A 22,263-nucleotide genomic window follows, 5' to 3' on the forward strand; every position below is an offset into this window, starting at 1 on the left:
TGGTTGCCTTTCAATCTGAGAAATAATCTATGTTTATGTAAAAATAAATATATATTTCTGACAATAAAATGTATATGTGCCTTTTTTATATGAGCCCACCTGGAAGGGAAATTATTTACATTTTTGGTAATGCTTTTTCTTTAGTCTGAGGGTCACTTGATACTTTACTATAACTGAAACTGTAAGGCAGCTATCAGACTATCATCAAACTGAACTCTTCATAACAACAAAGAAAGCACCACCAAGCTATCTCACAAGCAACTGGTTCATGAGCCAGCCTTTATGTTTTGGAGAAAGGTTTTGACTTTAAAAAGTCAGTCTCTGGTGCAAAAAAAATAATATTTATATATATATATTTATATATATGGCTGGTTTGCCATTTTCACAGTCAGCTTACATGAAAAAAAAAAAAGAGCGAAATCGTTAAACCAGTTTGCTATATGCAGTATTTCAGAGCGCAGTGACACTTACTTCATGCGTCCAATGTTTCTTTGCGCTGATTTTACAAAATATTAGGAATACATGTTTATAACACACAAACTGTACAAAATTACCATCAATGTACCAAATTAGCCTACTTTGGTTGCATTTTTTTTTTGGTATTTTTTTTTTTCTTATATGTATATTAATTCGGTATTTTACAAATGATGGGCTACTGTAAAAAAAATATTTTTTCCCATAAAAGCAGATATATCTATGCTACAAAAAAGTTCATCTATAAAGATGGAGGTTCGGAAAAATACAGCTATAAAAAATAGAATATGACTATACATCATCGGCTGACAGGGATGGTATGCTGATCTTTGCTCTCGTGAAGTAGGTAATCTTCTCCCTGCAATAAAAGGAACATTTGTGTTAAACACTAGGTACAGATTTCCCCCCATGTAGACCACTAGCTTAAACACTTACTGAACATCCTTGTACAATACACAAGCAAGGCATCTCCAGTCATTTCTGCTAGCATTAGCTTTCAAAACTCTCTGGCACTTGTGCCCCAAGTGCTAGATGCAAAAATGGGTAAAGAAATGCACCTTTTAAATCACTATTCACTAGGCTCATTGTGCCTATAAGTGGCCTTCTATGCTGTGTGCCAACATGCTTATTGCTAAGGCACAAAGTAAAGAGGGGGCCCTGTATTTGAGCAGGCAATAAGTACAGACAGGGGCGGGCCGAGCTGACCGGGCGCCCTAGGCAACAGGTCGGCCACCACGCCCCTGCACCGCGCACATCCCCCCAGTTTCGTTTGGCGCGCATGCGCAGTTTGAGAGCGGCAATGGGCGATGCGAAAAGGATCGCTGACTAGAGGTAGGCAGGAGAGGCTCCTGCCTGGCGCCCCCCAATCGTTGCGCAGCTGCCTGAGTACAGAGCCCCCCATTATTTGCTGCCTAGGTGTCCCCCATGCACCAGCTGAATTGATGCAACTGTTGTAAGGGGCACCTAAGATATGAAACAGATGCAACTTTTAAGCCAGGATTGACAACTCAGCCTAAGTTGTGTTGCATGTAAAATTCTGCACAATGATGCTGGTTTCTGGGAAAGAATGTTTCATTGTGTGTAAAAAAAACCAAAAACAAACAAAAAACCACACAGATTGCTTGTGGTGAACTCTTCATAATAACAACATGATGGTTTTTTAACATACCATGAATCAATGTGTAGCTTTTAGTGTGCACAATTGTTTTCTGCTCATTTGCATAAATACATAAAAGATAAATATTTAGATATTACAGACGTAAACTTAAAAAGTATCAAAGCTGTAAGAGGTATAAATGAGTAATGTAGTAGCAATGCCTGATTATACTGTACAGCACAGAGAGAGCCTCACCTGAATGACTGAACTTGAAGAGGCACCTTCTGGCTCTGTTCTCTGAGCCTGCAAACATCTTTTGAGGCTTTTCTCATCAATTTTTCAGCATTCAGACCCTGCTTTTGTTCCTCTTTTGACTGTTCAGCCTACAGATATACAGAAATGCTTAGCATGCTGTTAAGACATCGCCTGTCAGATACAAAGCACATTCAAAAAAAGTGCACAACTCTTTTCTGACAACTTATTTCTGTGTCTGATTTGGCAAGATAGTATGGGAATGCAATATGTTATGGGCAAATGTGTGAAAAACAAAAACTTGTGATTTATGTAGCCAAGATCAATTCTGTGAGTAACACCCTAGTGAAGTGATCAGCTGTAGGCCCCTGTTTAAAGAGGCAGTGTACCCCACTTTATCAACACAAGTGCAATGAATAGGGCTTGTGCTGAGCATATTTTTGCCTATTGCTTTAATTGCAAAAAAATCTATAGTTTTTGTTATTTCTTTAACAAACAGGCCAAGCAATGCTACTTTATTATCTTTGCAAGGTAGATTGCCAATGCACAGATAAACTTAAATCATGTAGGGAGATTATTCTAGCTCTAGAATCTAGAGGTTCCTTGTTTGCCCTGTTTAGCTCTAGAAATAAAAAAAAAACATAGATTAAAACAAGCAAACAGCAAGTTCAGCACAAACCCTATTCATTGCATATATGTTGAGAAAGAAGTATATTGTCCATTTAAGGCTTATTAATCTCACAAAGATTTGTTCACCCTGTACCTGTTTTTCAGCTTGTTTCAAGAGCCTCTGGAAACGCTCATCTTCCAGTACACAAAGTGGCAACTCTGTCTCTCCTCTGGCTTTCATCTCCTCCAGCCTCTGCTTTAGGTCTCGTAGAGACTGCAGCTCATCATTGAGCCGACTCTGTCTGGTAAGCGATGCTTGGAGATCCAGCTCCAAGTCTAGAGAGGTCCTCTCACGACATTCATGCACAGTTCTTCTGGTCATCGGCTGGCAGATGGGCTATGTACAGCAGAAATATTGCTTTTTTAACCTCTTAGTTTATAAAATGATACAGTACAGTATATAACATTAGTATATAAAAAACACAAATGCTTTGTGTCTATGAAGATGCATCTGTTGAGATACAAAATATAGGATCTTGTATTCATAAATACAGGTATGGGACCAATTATGCAGAATGCTCAGGCTCTGGGTTTTCTGGATAAGGGATCTTTCTATAATTTGCATCTCCATACCTCAAGTCTACTAAAAATCATTGAGATATGATATAAACACAAGAGGATTATTTTGCCTCCAATAATGTATAATAATACCTTAGTTGGGATCATTTACATGGTACTGTTTAATTATTACAGAAAAAGGGAACCATTTTCAAACATCTGAATTATTTGCTTTTAATGGTTTCTGGATAACAGATCCTATATCTGTAAATACAAATCATGCTCATCCTAATCTTACAAGGAAACCATTTGTGCAAATGATGTGGGCACCTAACAATGTGATCTATAAGTCTAGTAAAGAGTGATTCAGGTATTCAATAGTTAAACACACAAATAATGTGTCACTAATGATGTTATGGGAGCTGCACACCACTCTCCCAGTGATTGACAAAACAATATATTCTTGTTCCTACAGAACTTTCATAAAGGGGTGCAACATTCACCCCCATATACAGGGGGAGGCCAAGCCGACCGGGCGCCCCTAGGCAACCCGGTCGGCCAACTCCGCCCACCTTCATGCATGCGCGCCAAGGCACAGGAGGCGGTGCAGGGGGGGGCGGGGCGATTAGATCGGTCATTGCCTCCGCCGCTAATGACAAGCGGCGGAGGCAATGACAAAGTAGCACATGGGGTAGGCAGGAGAGGCTCCTGCCTGGCGCCCCTCAATCGTTGCGCCCTAGGCAGCTGGCTCTTCTGCCTACCCCTAGTTCCGGCCCTGCCCATATATAATAAAAAAGGTACTAAGTTTGCCCAGGAGCAGTAACCCATAGCAACCAATAAGATGTTTGTTTATAAACAGGTGACCAGTAAGCGCTACCTGGTTGCAATGGGTTACTGTTCTTGGGCTAACTTAGTGCTGAAAGTGTATATGCATTCTTATATGGTTTTAGTAGCGCTGAAATTATCCTTCCATATTTAGGGAAGTTGCTTGCAAATGGTTTCCTTGTAAGATTAGGAGAATCACTGGGTGGCTGTTTGAATATCAGCATGAGATTTTGTTTTTGTATTAATACAGCATCAGACTGGCACAGCTGCAGTACTTTATTATGAAACATGTAAATGGCTACAGTGTCAAGACTGAATTAAAGCTCCATAATTGCATACCCGCTTGACTCTCAGACTTCGTCTCTCATTGGCATTCCTAATGAATGGAGACTTTTTGGCGAGGGTAGAGCTGTCACTGTCGCTTCGATTCAGCTGTGAAGAGAGAATAGTGCATTAAATTTAAATAAGACGCATTATTTCTGGCCTGAGCTTAGACTTCCTTTCCCCAACCACTGAAAAAGCACCCAGATATCACCTCCTGTTAGTCTGACAGGCACAGTAAGCGCAAGGCTCGTCCTGAAAACAATGGCACAAGGGGCTTTTTATATTAAAAAAATAATATTCATTTAAATTTAAGCCATAAAATATTGGTCAGATTACAGGCAGCTTAAAGAAACAAAGTACAAGGAACAGGGAAGGACAGCAGGAAACCCCAGATCTACTTGATGTCTCAGAATGACGGAAAGGGTCTTCCTTACCAAGATGGTGGCCTGTAGGTCTAATGAAAAAGATTTGCTTTTAACAATAGATTTCATTTTAAAGAAAATGTAAACCCTCAAAAGTAATAAAATATTAGGACTATTACAGTGGGTAATATAACTGTGCCATCTGCTGGTAAGTACTTCTGACCATGTGTAGTGCAGTTAGGAAAACTGACCAGCAGCTGCTAAGTTTGCTAATATCTTGAAAATTAAATTAAAAAAATGTTGATTGCAAAAGTGCTTAGTAAAGCAATCTGAGCAATTTTACAGTATTTATTTATCGTGTGTTTACATGTCCTTTGATTTATTGCGATCAGAAAATGTTTTGAATATCTGGCTGTAAACTTCTTATTGAAAAGACGGAGTTCACAAAAGCAAAGTATCACAACATTACACCAATGGGACGCAAGGTACAGGTGCATATAAAACATTATACTCCATGGTTCTCATTGATAATGCTTACTGATGCAATAAAGTCTTTAAAACAAACATTAGAATATCCTGCATTAAGTGGTAATTCTGGGAAGGATTTCTACAAGCAATAGCCTGCAGCAATATGAGCAGGAATGCAGAGTTTGCATACAATGATGTCTGTAAGGGAAAAATAAGAGCTTTGCATGAGATAAAGTCATAAACTTCAAATGGAAGGTGCTGGAAACAGAAATCTAACCCTGGATCCCTTGATATTCCGCATAACAATTTCATTACCTCCGTTCTTTATTGGTAAGTAAAGCACATTTTGGCTTATTTTTGCATGTAGGAAAGAATTATTTTTTGCTTTGGACAAAAAGAAGGAATAATGTTCCAAAAAGAAGCCAATCAGTGTAATGTAACTGCTGCCCCCACAATCCTGACTCTGAGGCTATTACTCCAAGTACTGCCATGGGTGCTGTTATGTTAGGTGCAGAGGTGTACCGTGGAATCCAAGGGTGCCCTGCATTTTGTGTAAATTCTGGGGGGAACGGGCAAACATAGGCCCCCGAGGTATACTTGCTACTATAGGTGTTGTATTGCTGAACTTTTCCCTTTGGGAGAGGCCACTATGTGTGAAGCTCCCCCGGATGTTTGTGAACATTTTACACTCTCATTCAGTTTCTTGAAACCTGCCAATAACTAATATTAGTATAGTTTCTGTCAGGCTACTGCCACAGCTACCAGAAAGGGAATTCTGGGCAATTTAGTCTGTCTACCTTCTAGAAAGACCATGGCTGGGAGCAGAGATGTAAAAATTGTTGCAAGACATAAGGGCTCATTTATACCCGCAAGTGCAGTTGTGCTCCCTGCATTTCAATAAAGGTACTTATGTCAAAACAAACTCCAAGCACTTGCCTATAGTTGCACTTGGCACTGCTTAGTCCCTCCAGCAAATCAAGTGCTGAAACCCTAGAGCTTCTACCACCTCCTATGAGGCGGTAACTCCATGGTTCCCCTGGCGCTCTGCATCAATCGCTGGAAGAATAGGGCGCACACATCACTTGCACACTGAACACCAGAAATGACGGAACGCAAATTCATTTTGGCAAAATTCTCTTTGTCTCTTTGCTCGCTGCACTTGTGGACATACAGACCTCTAGTTTTGTTTACCTGCTAACATTTTTAGAGTGATATGGATGCCTTGAAAGCTTTATAAAGTCCCCCCCCTCCAACCACTCTGTAAACCAGTCCAACAGAATTGCTTTAGAATATGTTGAAACTTTAATATACAGAAAAATTAGGAAATTTGCCTGCAGGATTTATTTCCTCATGCACAACGCATTTTATAAAGGGTAGGGTCGCATGTACTTTTGGGTTACAAAATCTTTTCCTATGAAATGGATTCCCATAGAAATCCCAAGCTGTATGCCTAGTCAGCTCATAATTTGCATGTGGTTTTTATGTAACTATGAAAGTATCAATTTAATACGTCGACAACTCACCCCTGTGATTAAAAGAAATGCCTGTGAAATGTACCCTATACAGGGCTGCATCTTTCCCCCTTCCGCATTATGGGATGGTTACTATGAATTACACATAGAGTTATTACACATAGTATCCACTTTAATATTATGAAACACCTGCTTTATAGAAGCCATAGACAGAAAAAAACAATATTACAGCGTTCCTTATGATTGGATATAGTTAGCAGGGTATCGTCAAAGTATTTGGTTCTTGTACTAAATCATTACTTTCTGCTTTTAACGTATTGTGGGAATTATAGTCACAACAGTTGCTGGCTGTGAGTGGAACCTTTTATGTGAGGAAAATGGTGACAACCATCAGCAGAGACAGCAGAGCTCTCAGCTGCAACCTTCTGCATGGAGAAAGCAATAGCAAGAGTTAATGCTGCTGCTTATGATACAAGAGGCGGGGCCTAATCTCGGGGCAGATAATGCCATTTCTGGTCAGGATCCAGCTGGTCAGTTTACAAGAGGAACAAATGATTATCAATGTCTGATTGATGTTTCCAGCAAATTCATGGGGGGGGGGGGGGGGGGGGGGGGGCTGGTTCAGTCTGATTGTCCCCTTAAAATGAATGCAGATTACCTGCTGATATTTGATCTATATACCATTAGTATAGCCGATTTATATGCTTCCTGGAAATGATGGTATACTAATGTGTAGCTTGCACAATGACTTCTACTGAGGTGGTGTGGGTATATGCCAGGCACTGTAATGTGAGGAATCACTTAGAGCTACCGGCTAATGTTTTGTAATTGCAAGAGGGAGGGCTTGTCATGTCAGTTCCCTTGACTAACTCACAGCGGGGATCATGAGCCAAAGTTAGCAGTTTCTTAAAAAGATTTGCAAAGCGTTATACTGGCTTTACAGCATCCCCTCCAAACCCCTGTAATATGCGACTGCGCCATATTAAGCGGACAATAAGGACACAGCCCTTTCTACGCAATATTATACAATAATTAGCAGTGTTTCTATTCCTCTCTGCTATTTTCAATAGTGAACCATAACCATAATTGGCGCGGGTCATTTATGCAAAATTCAATTTTGGTTTATGATCTGTAGGATCTCCCCTGCCAGACGCTAAAATAAAGATGGATTTTTTTTTTTGAAACAAGGCGACTAATTGGTAGGAATCGTGTTAAATTTACAGACAGTTCTCTTTTCTAAGCAGAGCGGCATCTGATCTGAACTTCATTTAAACTGCTAATATCTTGAAATCTAAAAATTTTTTAAAAAAGTGCTTAGAGAAACAATTTTCAATTCATTTGTTTTGAGAATTTACATTTCCATTAAAGAGGTAGTTCACCTTTAGCTTAACTTTTAGTATGTTGTAGCATGGCCAATTCTAAACAACATTTCAATTGGTCTTCATTATTTATAGTTTTTTTAATTATTTGCCTTCTTCTTTTAATTCATTGCAGCTTTCAAACGGGGGGGGGGGGTCAGTGACCCCCGCAGCCAAAGAACGATTGCTTTGTGAAACTACTTATTATTATTGCTACTTTTTAGTAGTTATTTTTCTATTCAACTCCTTTCCTATTCATATATCAGTCTTTCATTCAAACCACACCCTGGTTGCTAAGGTCATTTGGATCCTAGCAACCAAATAGCTGCTGAAACTCCGAGCTGGAGAGCTGCTGAACAAAAACTGAAATATTAAAAAAAACTAAAAATAATGAAAAATGAAGACCAATTGCAAATTGTCTCAGAATATTACTATCTACATCATACTAAACATACTGAACAATCCCTTTAAGGACCAGTTACAGTTGAGAATGCAGGCACTCCCTGAAACATGCATAGTAAATAATCACTCAGTCTTATGTGCTTGCACTTCCTTTGCATGTAGTTGATCCTCGTGAGCTGTGAATGTTAGCAGCAATCTCCCATGGGCTCAACAGCAGATGCCTTTTTCCTTAAACATGCCTCCTAGCATAGCATTGGGCTGCTGCTGACGTGTGTAATGCCAGCTGTATGTATCAGTACTGATTACATCACTGTGCAGGACACTTCTATAGGTATGAAAAAATACTAGGGAATGATTTCTTGGCTGATCAAAGTCAGGCAGCCAGGAAAAAATGACTTATTCTAATGCATGATAATGATAAAAGATTTTAATTACAGCCTTACCCTACATATATATTGATTCTTTTCTCCTGGGGAAAAGGTCTGAGAACGGACAATCATGCTGTTACGAACAAAAGGCCGCTGCCTGGATCCAAGGTTTGCTCTCTCTTTTGGTCGAACTGAAAGATTTTCTTGAAGTGCTTCTTCTGTATTCGTTTCCTTGTCAACCTATTATTGGAGATCAAGATGAAAGAATAAGAAAAAAAAAAAAAAAAAAAAAAAGATTAGTAGTTTTACATTGATAACAGATACTCGGCATGGTTTGGGCTACTGTGTCTGCTTACAGAGCATTCTCATGTACTAGCCTGTCTAGCAAAGGCAAAGACTTTATGAAACACTGAGGTTTGGGAGGCTTTGGCGGTATGAATGTTAAACTGTTATTGGGCTCTTGCACCTCGGAGGGCCTGCAGTTCCCACAGATCATTTCTTGCATCATCACTTTTCAATATTTTCTCATTACAAAGTCATAGGATGTCATTGGAAGCATGGATTGGTTTGCCCTGTGGAGTCTAATATCTTAAAGTGCAAAGGAAATTACTGCTAAATTAGGTGCTTATTCTACATCAAAGGGTATTTTGTTCTTTCTTGGTCACTGCATTCCCCCATCTTTTTACCTATTGTTTCCTCGGTGAGCATGAGCTTTCATCCTACTGAGCCACCCCTTGGCAACCCCCAACTCTATGTCAACTTTTAGTAGCCTTGGAATAAAACCTTTCAGTAAAATATGCTTTTTATATTAGGAATTAAAAATATGGCAATGCATTATTCCAGCATCAGTACTGAAAGTTACAGTTCCGACTTATTCTAAGATGGGGCCACCAATCTTCCTGCAATGCCATTGTTATAGTCTTCCTTCAGCCCTGTAGAGAGGTAAAGGTTTCTCTAGACCCATTAACTCTCAGCAGCCAACCAGCATTTAGCATTTATTAGTCTGCTGTTTAAAAAGCAAACATTTTATTAGTTGCTGGACCTGACTTGAAGCTCGTAATTGCTATAACTTTGCCTCTAATTTATTTTAGAATAATATGCTTCAGGTTCATATGGTTTATGGAAACCCGGAAATCCTCTGTCAAATCGCAAAGCCTATATTTCATCACTTGTCTGCCATTGTCTTTCATAAAAGAGAATGAAGACATCATAAGACCATTAAGCACAAGTGTAACGGAGTGCTGATATGGGTAATAAATTAAGGCCAGGGACACAGGGATATTGGTAGGAATGCTGCCATGCACAACAGAGGTTAAAGCCTCAGAACCTTACTCCTGGGAAATAAAACTCTAATCATGCTTTGCAAGCCAATAGTTTGCTGAAAGGAGGTGGCATTTGCAACAGCTGCAGGGACGGGAAGGAGATGAATTTACAGTAAAGTAAAGCAGAGGGTGATTTTCCTAAATAAACGGATATTGCTGAAACTGATATTTACCTTGCTCAAAAATATGACTCTCAGCTTGCACCTGGGTGTTATTTGAAGATAATGTGGCCAAAGAAATAACAACCGCGACCGAAAAATAGAATTCTACCCATCTAAATGACCCAGAGCAGCATGGAAACATTCAATACTGCTTTAGCCTGTTTTCACTGTGTGCAGATATATCATATATTACTGTGAAGCACAACTACATGCTGAGGTGAGCTTGCCCAGCCAGTGCTCCTCATTAGAAGGTTACACTAGCTGTGTGAATGGGAGGGCTACAATGAAAATAAATAGGATTTCCAAGATTATCCTTCTCCCCTTGGATAAAAAAAGAAGCCCTGACTGCAAATATCCAACTTGAACTCCTGCTGGCATTTCAATGAATCAAACTGAATGATTTTAAATCTACTAGTGACATTATTTCTGGTATGGAATGAGCTCTTGCTGCTCTCCTTGTCTGGCCAAGAGGCAGTGATGCCTTCAACGTGTTCAGCAGGAAAGGCAGAGAGAGGGTAAGGTGCAAAATGTACCAGAGTTGGAAGCTCAGCTTGAGGGAGAGGAGACACAACAGAGTCCCAGTTGCTTGTTTCTCCATAGAGTTCTTCAGATTTCTCTGTCGTTTCAGAGGATAACTGCAGCGGCACAGCGTAGTATTCACCACTGAGCAGCAGGTCTGCCTCATGTTCCTCCAGGGTGCTGAACGATTCTTCTGGTGCCATCTCTGGCCTATAAACATATATTTATATATATATATCGGTCAATGTGGTATACAGTATCTATTATATTACTGTGCATTCTATGGCCTTGGTGCTTTCAAATAAGTAAAATTAACCAGAATGAAACATGCAGTAGTCCATAGGGTCTTGTGTAATAAAATGCTAAGAATGATTTATTAAAGGTATAAAGGTATTTTTTTAAATAAAAGGTGAGCCTGCCTGACTAAGTGCCTGAACCTGTTTTTGTATGAAATGATACTTTTCTTTTAAAGGAACAGTAACACCAAAAAATAAAAGAGCTTTAAAGTAATAAAAATATAATGCACTGTTGCCCTGCACTGGTAAAACTGGTGTGTTTGCTACAGTAACACTACTATAATTTATATAATAAGCTGCTGTGTAGCCACGGGGGCAGCCATTCAAGCTGGAAAAAAGGCACAGGTTACATAGCAGATAACAGACAAGTTCTGTAGAATACAATAGTGTTTTTTCTGTTATCTGCTATGTGCCTGTGCCTTTTCTCCTTTGAATGGCTGCCCCCATACTACACAGCAGCTTATTTATATAAATTATAGTAGACTTTCTGAAGTAAACACACAACTTTTACCAGTGCAGGGCAGCAGCACATTATATTTTAGTTACTTTTATACATGTGTCTATGAAGATTTTCATTCATCCAGGTCATGGTATATCTAGTATAAATAAATTTGAAGCAACTGGACTTGTTTAGTAATCATTGAAGACGTTTCACTACTCATCCGAGCAGCTTCTTCAGTTCAACTGACTGGTATGGGAAGTCCTCAGCATATATACTCTTCCACTAATCCAATCGCAATGGCACTATGTAACTCTTCAGAAAGGTGACATCTGAAACTCACAGAGGTGTGAATGCTGTGGAGTTACTTTGAAAGGATTACCCAAGTATCATGCAACTCTTCAAACAGGTGTTACTTGTTAGAGTTGCATGAATGGATGTGTGAAGAGTTCTGAAACTGCCGGGGTACAGATGTTAGAACAGCATTGTATGTAGCAGACAGATGGTGTCGAAGTCCCCCGCCTCTGTTAAGGGATGGTTTCTCCACTTTGACATGAATGGCCTCTTTTACACCTCTTTCAAACCAGCGGTCTTCTTTGTCCAAAATTTGGACATTGCTATTTTCAAAGGAGTGTCCCTTGTCTTTTAGGTGTAGAAAGACAGCAGAGTCCTGGCCTGTAGTGTTCGCCCTCCTATGCTGAGCCATTCGCTTGGAGAGCAGTTGCTTTGTCTCACCAATGTAAAGGTCTGTGCACTCCTCGCTACACTGGACTGCGTATACAACATTGCTTTGTTTTTCCTTTGGTGTTGGATCCTTTGGGTGTACAAGTTTTTGTCTCAGTGTGTTGCTAGGTTTGAAAAACACAGGGATGTGGTGTTTGTTGAAAATTCTCCTGAGTTTCTCCGACACTCCTGCTACATAGGGGATGACTATATTGCGCCTTCTCTCTGCCTCAGGACGGTTATTCCTTTTGGTGTTCCTGTTGGGCTCAGTTGCTCTTGTTTTGACAAAGGCCCAGTCTGGGTAGCCACAAGCTTTCAGTGCTCCTCTGAGATGTTTACATTCCTTGTCCTTGGACTCTGTATCAGTTGTTACACTTTCCGCCCTGTGGTGTAGAGTTCTAATGACACCCAGTTTGTGTTCCAGCGGATGGTGGGAATCGAACAACAGATATTGATCCGTGTGAGTGGGTTTCCTGTATACTTCTGTTTTCAAGATACCCCCCTCTTGAATGGATATCAAACAGTCCAAAAAAGCAAGTTTGTTCTCATGGACATCCTCCCTTGTGAACTTGATGTTGTTGTCCACTGAGTTAATGTGTTCTGAAAAGGCCGCCACTTCGTTGGATCTGATTTTAACCCATGTGTCATCTACATACCCGAACCAGTGACTTGGTGTAGTTCCATTGAATGTGAGTAGGGCCTTCCTTTCCACTTCTTCCATATACAAGTTTGCTACAATGGGAGAAACTGGTGAACCCATTGCACAGCCATGTTTTTGCCTGTAAAATTGGTCCTTGTATTTGAAGTATGTGGTGTTCAGGCACAAATCTAACAATAAACATACTTGGTTGGGACTGAGTTTCGTTCTGCTGTTGAGGGTGTTATCTTTCTGCAGTCGATTTCTTACAGTCTCAGTAGCCTCTGTGGTAGGTATACATGTGAACAGTGAAGTGACATCATATGATACCATAGTTTCTTCTGCCTCTAGTTTGACTCCTTGAATCTTGGTGGAAGTGTAACAACTGATACAGAGTCCAAGGACAAGGAATGTAAACATCTCAGAGGAGCACTGAAAGCTTGTGGCTACCCAGACTGGGCCTTTGTCAAAACAAGAGCAACTGAGCCCAACAGGAACACCAAAAGGAATAACCGTCCTGAGGCAGAGAGAAGGCGCAATATAGTCATCCCCTATGTAGCAGGAGTGTCGGAGAAACTCAGGAGAATTTTCAACAAACACCACATCCCTGTGTTTTTCAAACCTAGCAACACACTGAGACAAAAACTTGTACACCCAAAGGATCCAACACCAAAGGAAAAACAAAGCAATGTTGTATACGCAGTCCAGTGTAGCGAGGAGTGCACAGACCTTTACATTGGTGAGACAAAGCAACTGCTCTCCAAGCGAATGGCTCAGCATAGGAGGGCGAACACTACAGGCCAGGACTCTGCTGTCTTTCTACACCTAAAAGACAAGGGACACTCCTTTGAAAATAGCAATGTCCAAATTTTGGACAAAGAAGACCGCTGGTTTGAAAGAGGTGTAAAAGAGGCCATTCATGTCAAAGTGGAGAAACCATCCCTTAACAGAGGCGGGGGACTTCGACACCATCTGTCTGCTACATACAATGCTGTTCTAACATCTGTACCCCGGCAGTTTCAGAACTCTTCACACATCCATTCATGCAACTCTAACAAGTAACACCTGTTTGAAGAGTTGCATGATACTTGGGTAATCCTTTCAAAGTAACTCCACAGCATTCACACCTCTGTGAGTTTCAGATGTCACCTTTCTGAAGAGTTACATAGTGCCATTGCGATTGGATTAGTGGAAGAGTATATATGCTGAGGACTTCCCATACCAGTCAGTTGAACTGAAGAAGCTGCTCGGATGAGTAGTGAAACGTCTTCAATGATTACTAAACAAGTCCAGTTGCTTCAAATTTATTTATACTAGAATTACTTTTATACACTTTCATTTTTTGGTGTTACTGTTCCTTTAACACTTGGATCTGTGAGTCTTGGGGCATGTGAACCTGGACCCCAAGTTTCCACCATTGAGCTTATGCCTTTACATTAAGATATATAATTTAGATGTTTATAGTTAGCAAACCTAACTAATTTGGTTTTTCCACCTTTAAGCCTGGTAGAGTGTCAGCAGGGTGGCTCAGGGTTTTTTTTTTCAGAAAAATGTTCCACTCTCATTTAGAACCAATACCGATTAATGGAACATGTTAGTATCACTTCAATCCCACAATCACATTACTGCTTCGATTCTCATTGGGACCTTTAACAAATAAAGGTGAGAACCAAAACAATTGAAATATTACACAAGATTTTTGAGAAAGCTAGAGGTTCAGCCCCAAATCCTAAAATTCAGACCTTGAACTTATGCTTTTGTGGTAACTTACTGCACTGCAAAACTGAAGAAATAACACACAAAGATTCATTATTGAAATGTCAAGTTCATTTGCAAAAACTAATAAACAATAAAAAAAACGTGGAGTATCATTATACAGAACTGTATGAAGAAAATGACACCTACAGATTATAAGGAAGGGCAACATGAATTTAGTTCAACAGTCTAGTGCATTCCAGGCTCAGACTGGCAATCTGTGGATTATGGCAAATGCCAAAGGGGCTGCTGTAAGATGCCACAGGCAGTCACAGTGTATTGGTCTGGTCTATTTTGAGTCCCAGTCCAGACCTGGTGCATTCTATTGGTGTGGGTTATGTTAATAAGGGGGCGATTGGGCATTGTATGGGGGTATCAGGAGGGTGCCCTACAAAGTTCCAGTTTTTACATTTTGAAATATTGGAATGTATGGTGAGTGCACTATTTACATACCAATCATCACCAGGGCATAACTGTTCCTGATCATCATCTTCTTGGGCCAGTTCTTGCTCCACTGCTTCAAGCTCGGCAGATGTCCTTTCCAGCAATGCTGACACTGCATCCTAAAAGGCACACACACACACATAGGTTGCGTCAGTATAAAAGCACAACTAATCAGAGAAAGTTATTCAGCAGGAAAAGTTAAATACACCATTTACCTGAAGAAAGGAGCAGGATAAAAACTAAAACCACGCTACGTGTGTAATTAACAGTGTTTTTTCTTTACACTCCCACCTTCAGGACCGGAGAAGTTACCACCAGCTAACATGACATTTCTGCACCAGTTTCAACAAATCATGTACCAAAAGTGATATCACTAAACAAAGATTAGAACCATTTCTAGCAATATATCTGACAGGTCTGACATGAATCTTTTTATTTTAAATGTATTTGTATCTATAAATGTTGCATGCTCATAAAAGAACAAACGTAGGCGTACAAGAAAACATTTGTTCCAAAGGAAACTATATTAAATCAGTGCTGGCCATCTTTAGCTATTACCACTGGAATTATTGTACTACAGTGATGCACTAAATCCATAACTGGAATGTCAAATTCTCCACAAAAGATTCATCCAAATACCAACATGAATTAGAAGCCTAATGTTTCAGTTTTCCAGAGCTTTAAAGTCAGGTTTAAAGTGGTTGTTTACCTTTAAATTTAAGTTATGATGTAGGGATGCTATTCTGGGACAGTTTGCCATTGGTCCTGATTTTTTAATATTTGTGGTTTTTGAATTAGTTGGCTTTTTGTTCTGCAGCTTTACAGTTTGGACTTCATCAGCTTTCTGGTTGCTAGGGTCCAATTTATTAACACAGCAACCAGGCAGTGGTTTGAAAGAGAGACATGAATTTGAGTAGACGAGGGCCTTAATAGAAAGATAGAAAAAGTAACAATAGAAATAAAATTGTAGCCTTAGAGAGTAAGCTGGGGCCAGTGACCCCCATCTGAAAGCGAGAAAGAGTCAAAAGAGAATGTAAAAAATTCAAAAAAAATAAAAAAAAATAAAAAATGAAGACCAGTTTAAACGTTGCTCAGAATAGACTGTTCTATAACATACTAAAAGTTACCTGAGTTAACCTGAAGGTGAACTACCCCTTTAACGGTTTGGATTCTTTGGCTGAACATTTAGAAAGTCTAGATTCAATGAATCCCTATTGGACTGTGATGCCACAGTTGGGTACATCACCTTTCTAAACATGCCCTATCACTGTATGCAATGTCCAAGTGTAGTCAAACTTCCTCCCTCATGATGGTTGTGCACCAAGGGGCAGTGTCACTAAATGTACTGAAGCCAATGGGAAAAATACACAGCATACCAGGTCCAAAGCTGCAGTTTGGGTATTGCTTGCACTCAATACTGATTTCTCAAGCTGCTCCTTATAAAGAGGAATGGTTCTGGAAGGCAGCAAGGTATACCACTGAGTATGGACATCATTAGAAAAGGAGAAGTCTGCCAAGCTGATCTGCGTCCCAGCCTACAAAGGAAAGTTGAAAAAGATGAGCTATTTTGCTGCCCTTTTTTTTTTGTTCCCTTAAGCAGTCGGCTGCCGTAAAAGCTTCTCCAACAGCTCAAATGCATTTTTCATGTTTGAGACAATTTTAACAAAAAACACCCAAAGTGCATTTATAATACATTTGATCGGGACTCCACACTGCACAGGTCAAAAGGAATAATTTGTATTTTCACTCTTTTTTGCTAACAGACATGCCGTATGATCAATACAAACAGAAACTGGCTTTATGTGAAGGGAACCGATTCCTGGAGCGCATTGTGATGTGCTTACTGATATTCAACATAGTCCTGTGGTGCATCAGTCTGTGCTGAGAAATAATCAAGATGCATTGCAGCAGCCTGACTACCTGGAGCCCATATCAGCTAAACAGTGTTCTATACAATATCTACTAAATAGCCCAGAAAGCTGTCTCTCGGAAAACATAAATAGCCATATAAGAAGTCCTTACAATGAATGGTTTTATACAGTACAGTTCCTTCCTAAAGCTTTCATTACCTAACCTAACATTACCTAACCTTGGCCTGTGATTGGCAATGTTTGTTAAGTATAAAAAGGCATCTGTGACCCGTTAAAGAGCTGCAATAGGTATTGTTGGCCTAGGAGATACATAGCAACAGTACACGTTTGTTTAAGGCCTCTATGAGGCATCTATAACTCGAGCAGATTTTAAAGTGTTGTGGAATGGAAAACTTCTAGTCTGGTCTCTTAGCTGAGAAGCACGCTGTACTGGCAACAAAATACAGACACCAGGACCAGTACAAAAACCCTTTCATTTGCTTTGAGATAATACCAGATATTTAGTTGCAGGGGCTTGTCTCAAGAAATGTTGATATTGATCAAGATACAGTTGGCTTCAGGTACTTATTAAGTATTTTTTTTTATAGCAAAGCGCTAGGTTGTCACAGTTACTAGGTAAAAGTATCAGGTTCTCTAGTTTATATCTGGTGTGATGTTTAGCACTGCACCCCTGCAAGGAGGGACTACTAAGGTACAGCACATACATGTGTCACACTAACTTGTTATGGACAAATAATGTAACTGTGGATTGCCTGAGGCACATATACTTCTACTTGATCAGTGCACTGCTGTGGAGATGCATTAACTTTATGGTTATTCGGCATATACGTATTGTCTCAAAGTTTTGTGTTGATGTTCTTTTGGGATCTATCAAGTAGTTTGAAAGCAGAGCAACACAGAGTGTGCCAATCTTGGGATTCAACAGTTATGCATGAGACCTGGAAAAGGCATTGCTTGCTTCCCTCAGTACATGTCCATGTAACCAGGACCTTATCAGAGAATATGCCAATGTGAAATTAACTAGAATATAAAATTAAAAAAAATGTAGTTCAAAGTATACCAGGCAATCTTCCCGATGTGTTTTGCCAACAGAGCACATGTCCACTCTAAGAGTCTTTTGCTGCAAGGTGGTCTGTGAAATGGATACTCGGAACAGCTCATTAAATAAGACAGATTCAGTTGCAGGGTAGACTTTGGTCCGGAAGAGGCAGCTGGTATCATTAGAGGACGGAAGAACAGCAACTCTGAAATATCTGAAACAAAAATAACATTGTACAGGGTGACTCAAGGTGACACAAGAAAATATGGGGTGTGGGTTATTTAGTAAAGTGTGACATGCCATCCTATGCCTAACAACCATAACAATATCATATTGTATAAATTCATATGTTATAAACAAACAAACAAAACCCTCCTTGCTCTTTACTGCTCATAACCAAAAAGGTTTAAAGGAACAGTAACACCAAAAAATGAAAGTGTTTTAAAGTAATTAAAATATAATGTACAGTTGCCCTGCGCTGGTAAAACTGGTAAGTTTGCAACAGAAATGCTACTATAGTTTATATAAATGAGCTGCTGTGTCAACACGGGGGCAGCCATTGAAGCTGGGTAAAAGGAGAAAAGGCACAGGCACATAGCAGATAACAGATAAGCTTTGAAGAATATAATGGGGTTTTATCTGTTATCTGCTAAGTAACCTGTGCCTTTTCTCCTGTAAATGGCTGCCCCCGTGGCTACACAGAAGCTTTATTATATAAACTATAGTAGTGTTTCTAAGGAAAACACACCAGTTGTACCAGTACAGGGCAGCAGTACATTACATAGTAATTACTTTTATACACTTTCATTTTTTGGTGTTACTGTCCCTTTAAGCTCACATATTATAAACATATTGGCAAAAAAGGGGGGCTGGGGTAATAATGTGGCAAAAATAATGTACAGAAACTAGTCAACTAGATCATAACTGGCAACACTGCCTCTTGTATGAAAGACAAATCAATAAAAAAAGTATCACCCAGTCATTCGTAGACCCCTGATTTTATAAAAAGGGTGGGAAGGCCTGGGTTCTGAAATTTCTACTTAGAATACATCTTAGGATACAAACATCTTTGGGATGAGAGGAAACATTTTTTCTTTTGATCCAATGGTTCCTCATACACAGTAAATTAAGTGCAAAACCAGTTTCATGAATAGCAAGTAACAGTCTCAATAGAAAATGCAATTTCTTAGTATTTCAGTGGTAATAAGGTACAGCTCTCAAAGTCACCTTATCAACTCTACATTCTGGCAGAGAAGAAAGAAACCACAACTATACTATATAAAATACTATTAATTCCAACTGCTCCAAGGAGACAAATTGCAGTGATTTGTGTGGCCCCTTCATCCAGCGCCCATAGTAACTAACCCATCTAACTGATCTGGATAAGGTAAAAACTGCCAACAAAACTGAACTGGTTCTACTAATGGCACAAAAAATGTATCGGAGCAATCTGTGAATTCATTGTTCCTAGTAAAAAAAAGAAAAGCGAACGTGATGTGAAGCTGTTAGCGGCGGAAGTGCACAGCGGGATGGTGATTTGCAAACCTCTCAGAAATTAGGGTGTTCTAATGTCTGTGTCAACAAGTACATTTGTGTGTCCCTGCACGGTCCCCTGAGCACGACATGCCGGGAAGCTATTGAAGAACTTGCATGCCAATTTCTGTAACGCTGTTGCTTTTATAGTTTGAAAGCGCTTATGAGACTTTTAATCCTCAAGAAAAGGGAAAGAAAAGCTTATGTAGTTGCAATTAGGGAAGGCAATATCAGGATGAAAGAGATAAATCAGACATCAACCAAAACAGCAGTCTCCATTGTATCTCATAACTCCCCTTTGAACTTGCAGATCTACTGTAACAAACAGTACTTAGAACTTGAGAGGAAATTTTCTATTTCAACTCTGCTTATAAAGGGAATGCTTGCGCTCTTCCTGAAGGTTGATTTTAAACAGAAGTCAATGTGAAGCTGAGCCATCTCAAGTCAAGTTAACTGTTTCTCTGCACAACACTTGTCCCAGTGACAATAACCAATCAAAACTTGGGGGTTGGTTCCGCTTGCTGATTTCACCGTATAGCATAATAAAACAGGCAGTGGGTATTTTTTTAAGAGCATATGGATAGACGTGAGAAGACAATAGGTTGTTTGTTCTTTTGGCAAAACATACCTAAACTATATTCCCCAAAGTCTTACTAAAGCAAAATAGTATTCAATTTGCCATATTTTTGTAAAACCTTAAAGCATGCTAATATAGTAAAGTTGCTCACACTGCTCTTTTACATATTTTTTTGAGATACTAGCTGTTTTTCCACTGTTATTATACTGAATTTGAAACAACACCACCACCTGCTGGTCATTTCTGAGAAAATGGTCTTGTGATGTTTCTCTGCTTAGGCCTGACCAGGAGACTCTTTTCTGCTCTCTACCATCACAAGATGATTCTTTTCTAAGGAATTCATTCTAAACTGAGAGTCGCCCCAAACTGGCCAGTAGGTGGAGCTGTTGTTTCAAAGTCATTACCATAGCAGTTTAAAAACTGCTAATATATTGAAAATTAAATGATGTAAAATAAAAATTAAAAAAAGTGTCATATGACCTGAAAATATTAAAGAGAGAAGTCCATTTGCAGGTTCTCACAGACAGCCCACATGTTAGTTAGGCATGTTTAGGGATATGCATTTTTGACATACAAAATAATCCTGCATCATTTATTTTATGACTTTTAGATATACAGTGAATAATGTACCCCCTATTGTAAAATATAAGGATATTATAAGTCTCCAAGGAGTTCCATAACCATATAAAAGCAGGAGGGCGAGTGCTTTTATACAGGTCATATAACTCTGAGGTGACTTGTAATATATTTACAACAGGGGGTACTTTATTTATTATAATACACAAGTCATGTGACTACATCACTAAGCATCAATTATAGATGGTGACATTACCAAGCACTAATTCTAAGCATATCATTTACAGGATATTCATGGCTCTTGTGTATTATCTCATCATATTCATTTTTATTAAATACAGTCACTTGCAAATGCATCTCTTTCTTTTTATATAGAATATTTACACCAGAGTTTCTAACATGCTAATAAATGAACCCAACCACAAGTAGAAATATACCATCATTCAAGAACATTGTTACATCTGAACTATTATAACTAGGGCTTTTCATTCAATTAACTTTTGTTTAAAAGTATAGTAAAAGCTACTGAAATAGATTATTCTATACAGGATGCATATTTTATCTATTAGTTGCTTTTTTTAATCTAAGCTCAGCCTCTAATGAATAAGGGACCAACTGTACATAGGAAAATAATGCATTCTGTGCTTGTTCCTCCACTACTAAACCATAGGGATTAATAAAACCACTTTTTTCATGAGATGCCATCTGCTGGACAGCACTGAAATGTACCAAATGTTATAGCTGAAGATAGCTTGCACAAATTGCTCCTTAGCTATACATAGACTTATTGCCATGCAATCTGGCCCATTAAAATACACTGATCTCTGATTAGCTCTCTAGGTGGCCTACACCACTGCATTTGAAGTAAGAAGGTGATTTGACATTATCGGTTACTGTCAGCTAAAGGTGCCCACACACGGGCCGATTCTAGCTGCCGATATCGGCCCCTTAGACCAATTCGGCAGCTAATCGGCCCATGTATGGGCACTACCGACGGGCCTGCCCGACCGATATCTGGCCTGAAATCAGGCAGATCTCGATTGGGCAGGTTAAAAAATCTAGTCGGCTTGTTGATGCGGTCCCCGGACCGACTTTTCCTACATCCGTCGTTATAATTCGATCGTTTGGCCTCAGGGCCAAACAATTGAGTTAGCCTGGATTCACCCGATATCGCCCACCCGTAGGTGGGCCTAGTTAAGAGGTAGGGACAGCTTAGATTATCTGTGTAGACTGCAGTCTGGTGAGACAATACATTGTCCCTAGGCTGGCCATAGGGATGTACAGCACTACTTAAACAAATGGACTTGTAATCTAGCAAACAGATAAAATCGGTTAATCTATAAAAGTTTCCACATACATTCTGGAACCAAACTGGACATAGGAGAGATTGTTCCGTGCCTTTACAATTATAATCACAAAGCTGGAATTTCCGGAATCATATCTGGATGGAGAACAAGAGAGAGGAGATCAGGTTTGCAGTGTTATGATTCTGTATTATTGTATATTAGAACACCATAGTGTTTGTAAGTTCCCTCACCTAAGAATTAACTGAGCTTGAGCTGCCCCCAGAATAGAATAATCATCATTAAACACAGGATCCTCGCCAGGGCTGTAAGATAAAGAGAAAAAAATTATTAGGCATGAAAAAGGAGCTATCATTCAAATATTCCAACTGCCGAGGCCCTGGTCATAACAGCTATAAAATGGTTATTTCTGCAGCTTATCAAATGGATAAATTGCTTCCCATTCACTTGATTGGAAAGGGCTGCGGGTCACTGGGCAATTCTCAGGCATAGGGAGAAG

At 39.5% G+C, this 22,263-nt stretch overlaps 1 protein-coding gene across 1 annotated transcript in view; it reads right to left on the bottom strand.

Annotated features, from left to right (window-relative positions):
- Positions 1 to 614: 614 nt before the first annotated feature.
- Positions 615 to 22,263, bottom strand: part of wwc2 (WW and C2 domain containing 2) — a 96,425-nt gene continuing 74,776 nt past the window's right edge. The window contains 11 exon segments of the mRNA NM_001004872.1: positions 615 to 832; positions 1,826 to 1,953; positions 2,586 to 2,828; positions 4,154 to 4,246; positions 8,644 to 8,808; positions 10,585 to 10,780; positions 14,874 to 14,983; positions 16,241 to 16,399; positions 17,796 to 17,988; positions 21,818 to 21,901; positions 21,998 to 22,069. Of these exon segments, the coding sequence (NP_001004872.1) occupies positions 766 to 832; positions 1,826 to 1,953; positions 2,586 to 2,828; positions 4,154 to 4,246; positions 8,644 to 8,808; positions 10,585 to 10,780; positions 14,874 to 14,983; positions 16,241 to 16,399; positions 17,796 to 17,988; positions 21,818 to 21,901; positions 21,998 to 22,069 (1,510 nt within the window). The 3' untranslated portion in view covers positions 615 to 765.

This window comes from Xenopus tropicalis, chromosome 1, assembly GCF_000004195.4.
Source record: "Xenopus tropicalis strain Nigerian chromosome 1, UCB_Xtro_10.0, whole genome shotgun sequence".
Lineage (NCBI taxonomy): Eukaryota > Metazoa > Chordata > Amphibia > Anura > Pipidae > Xenopus > Xenopus tropicalis.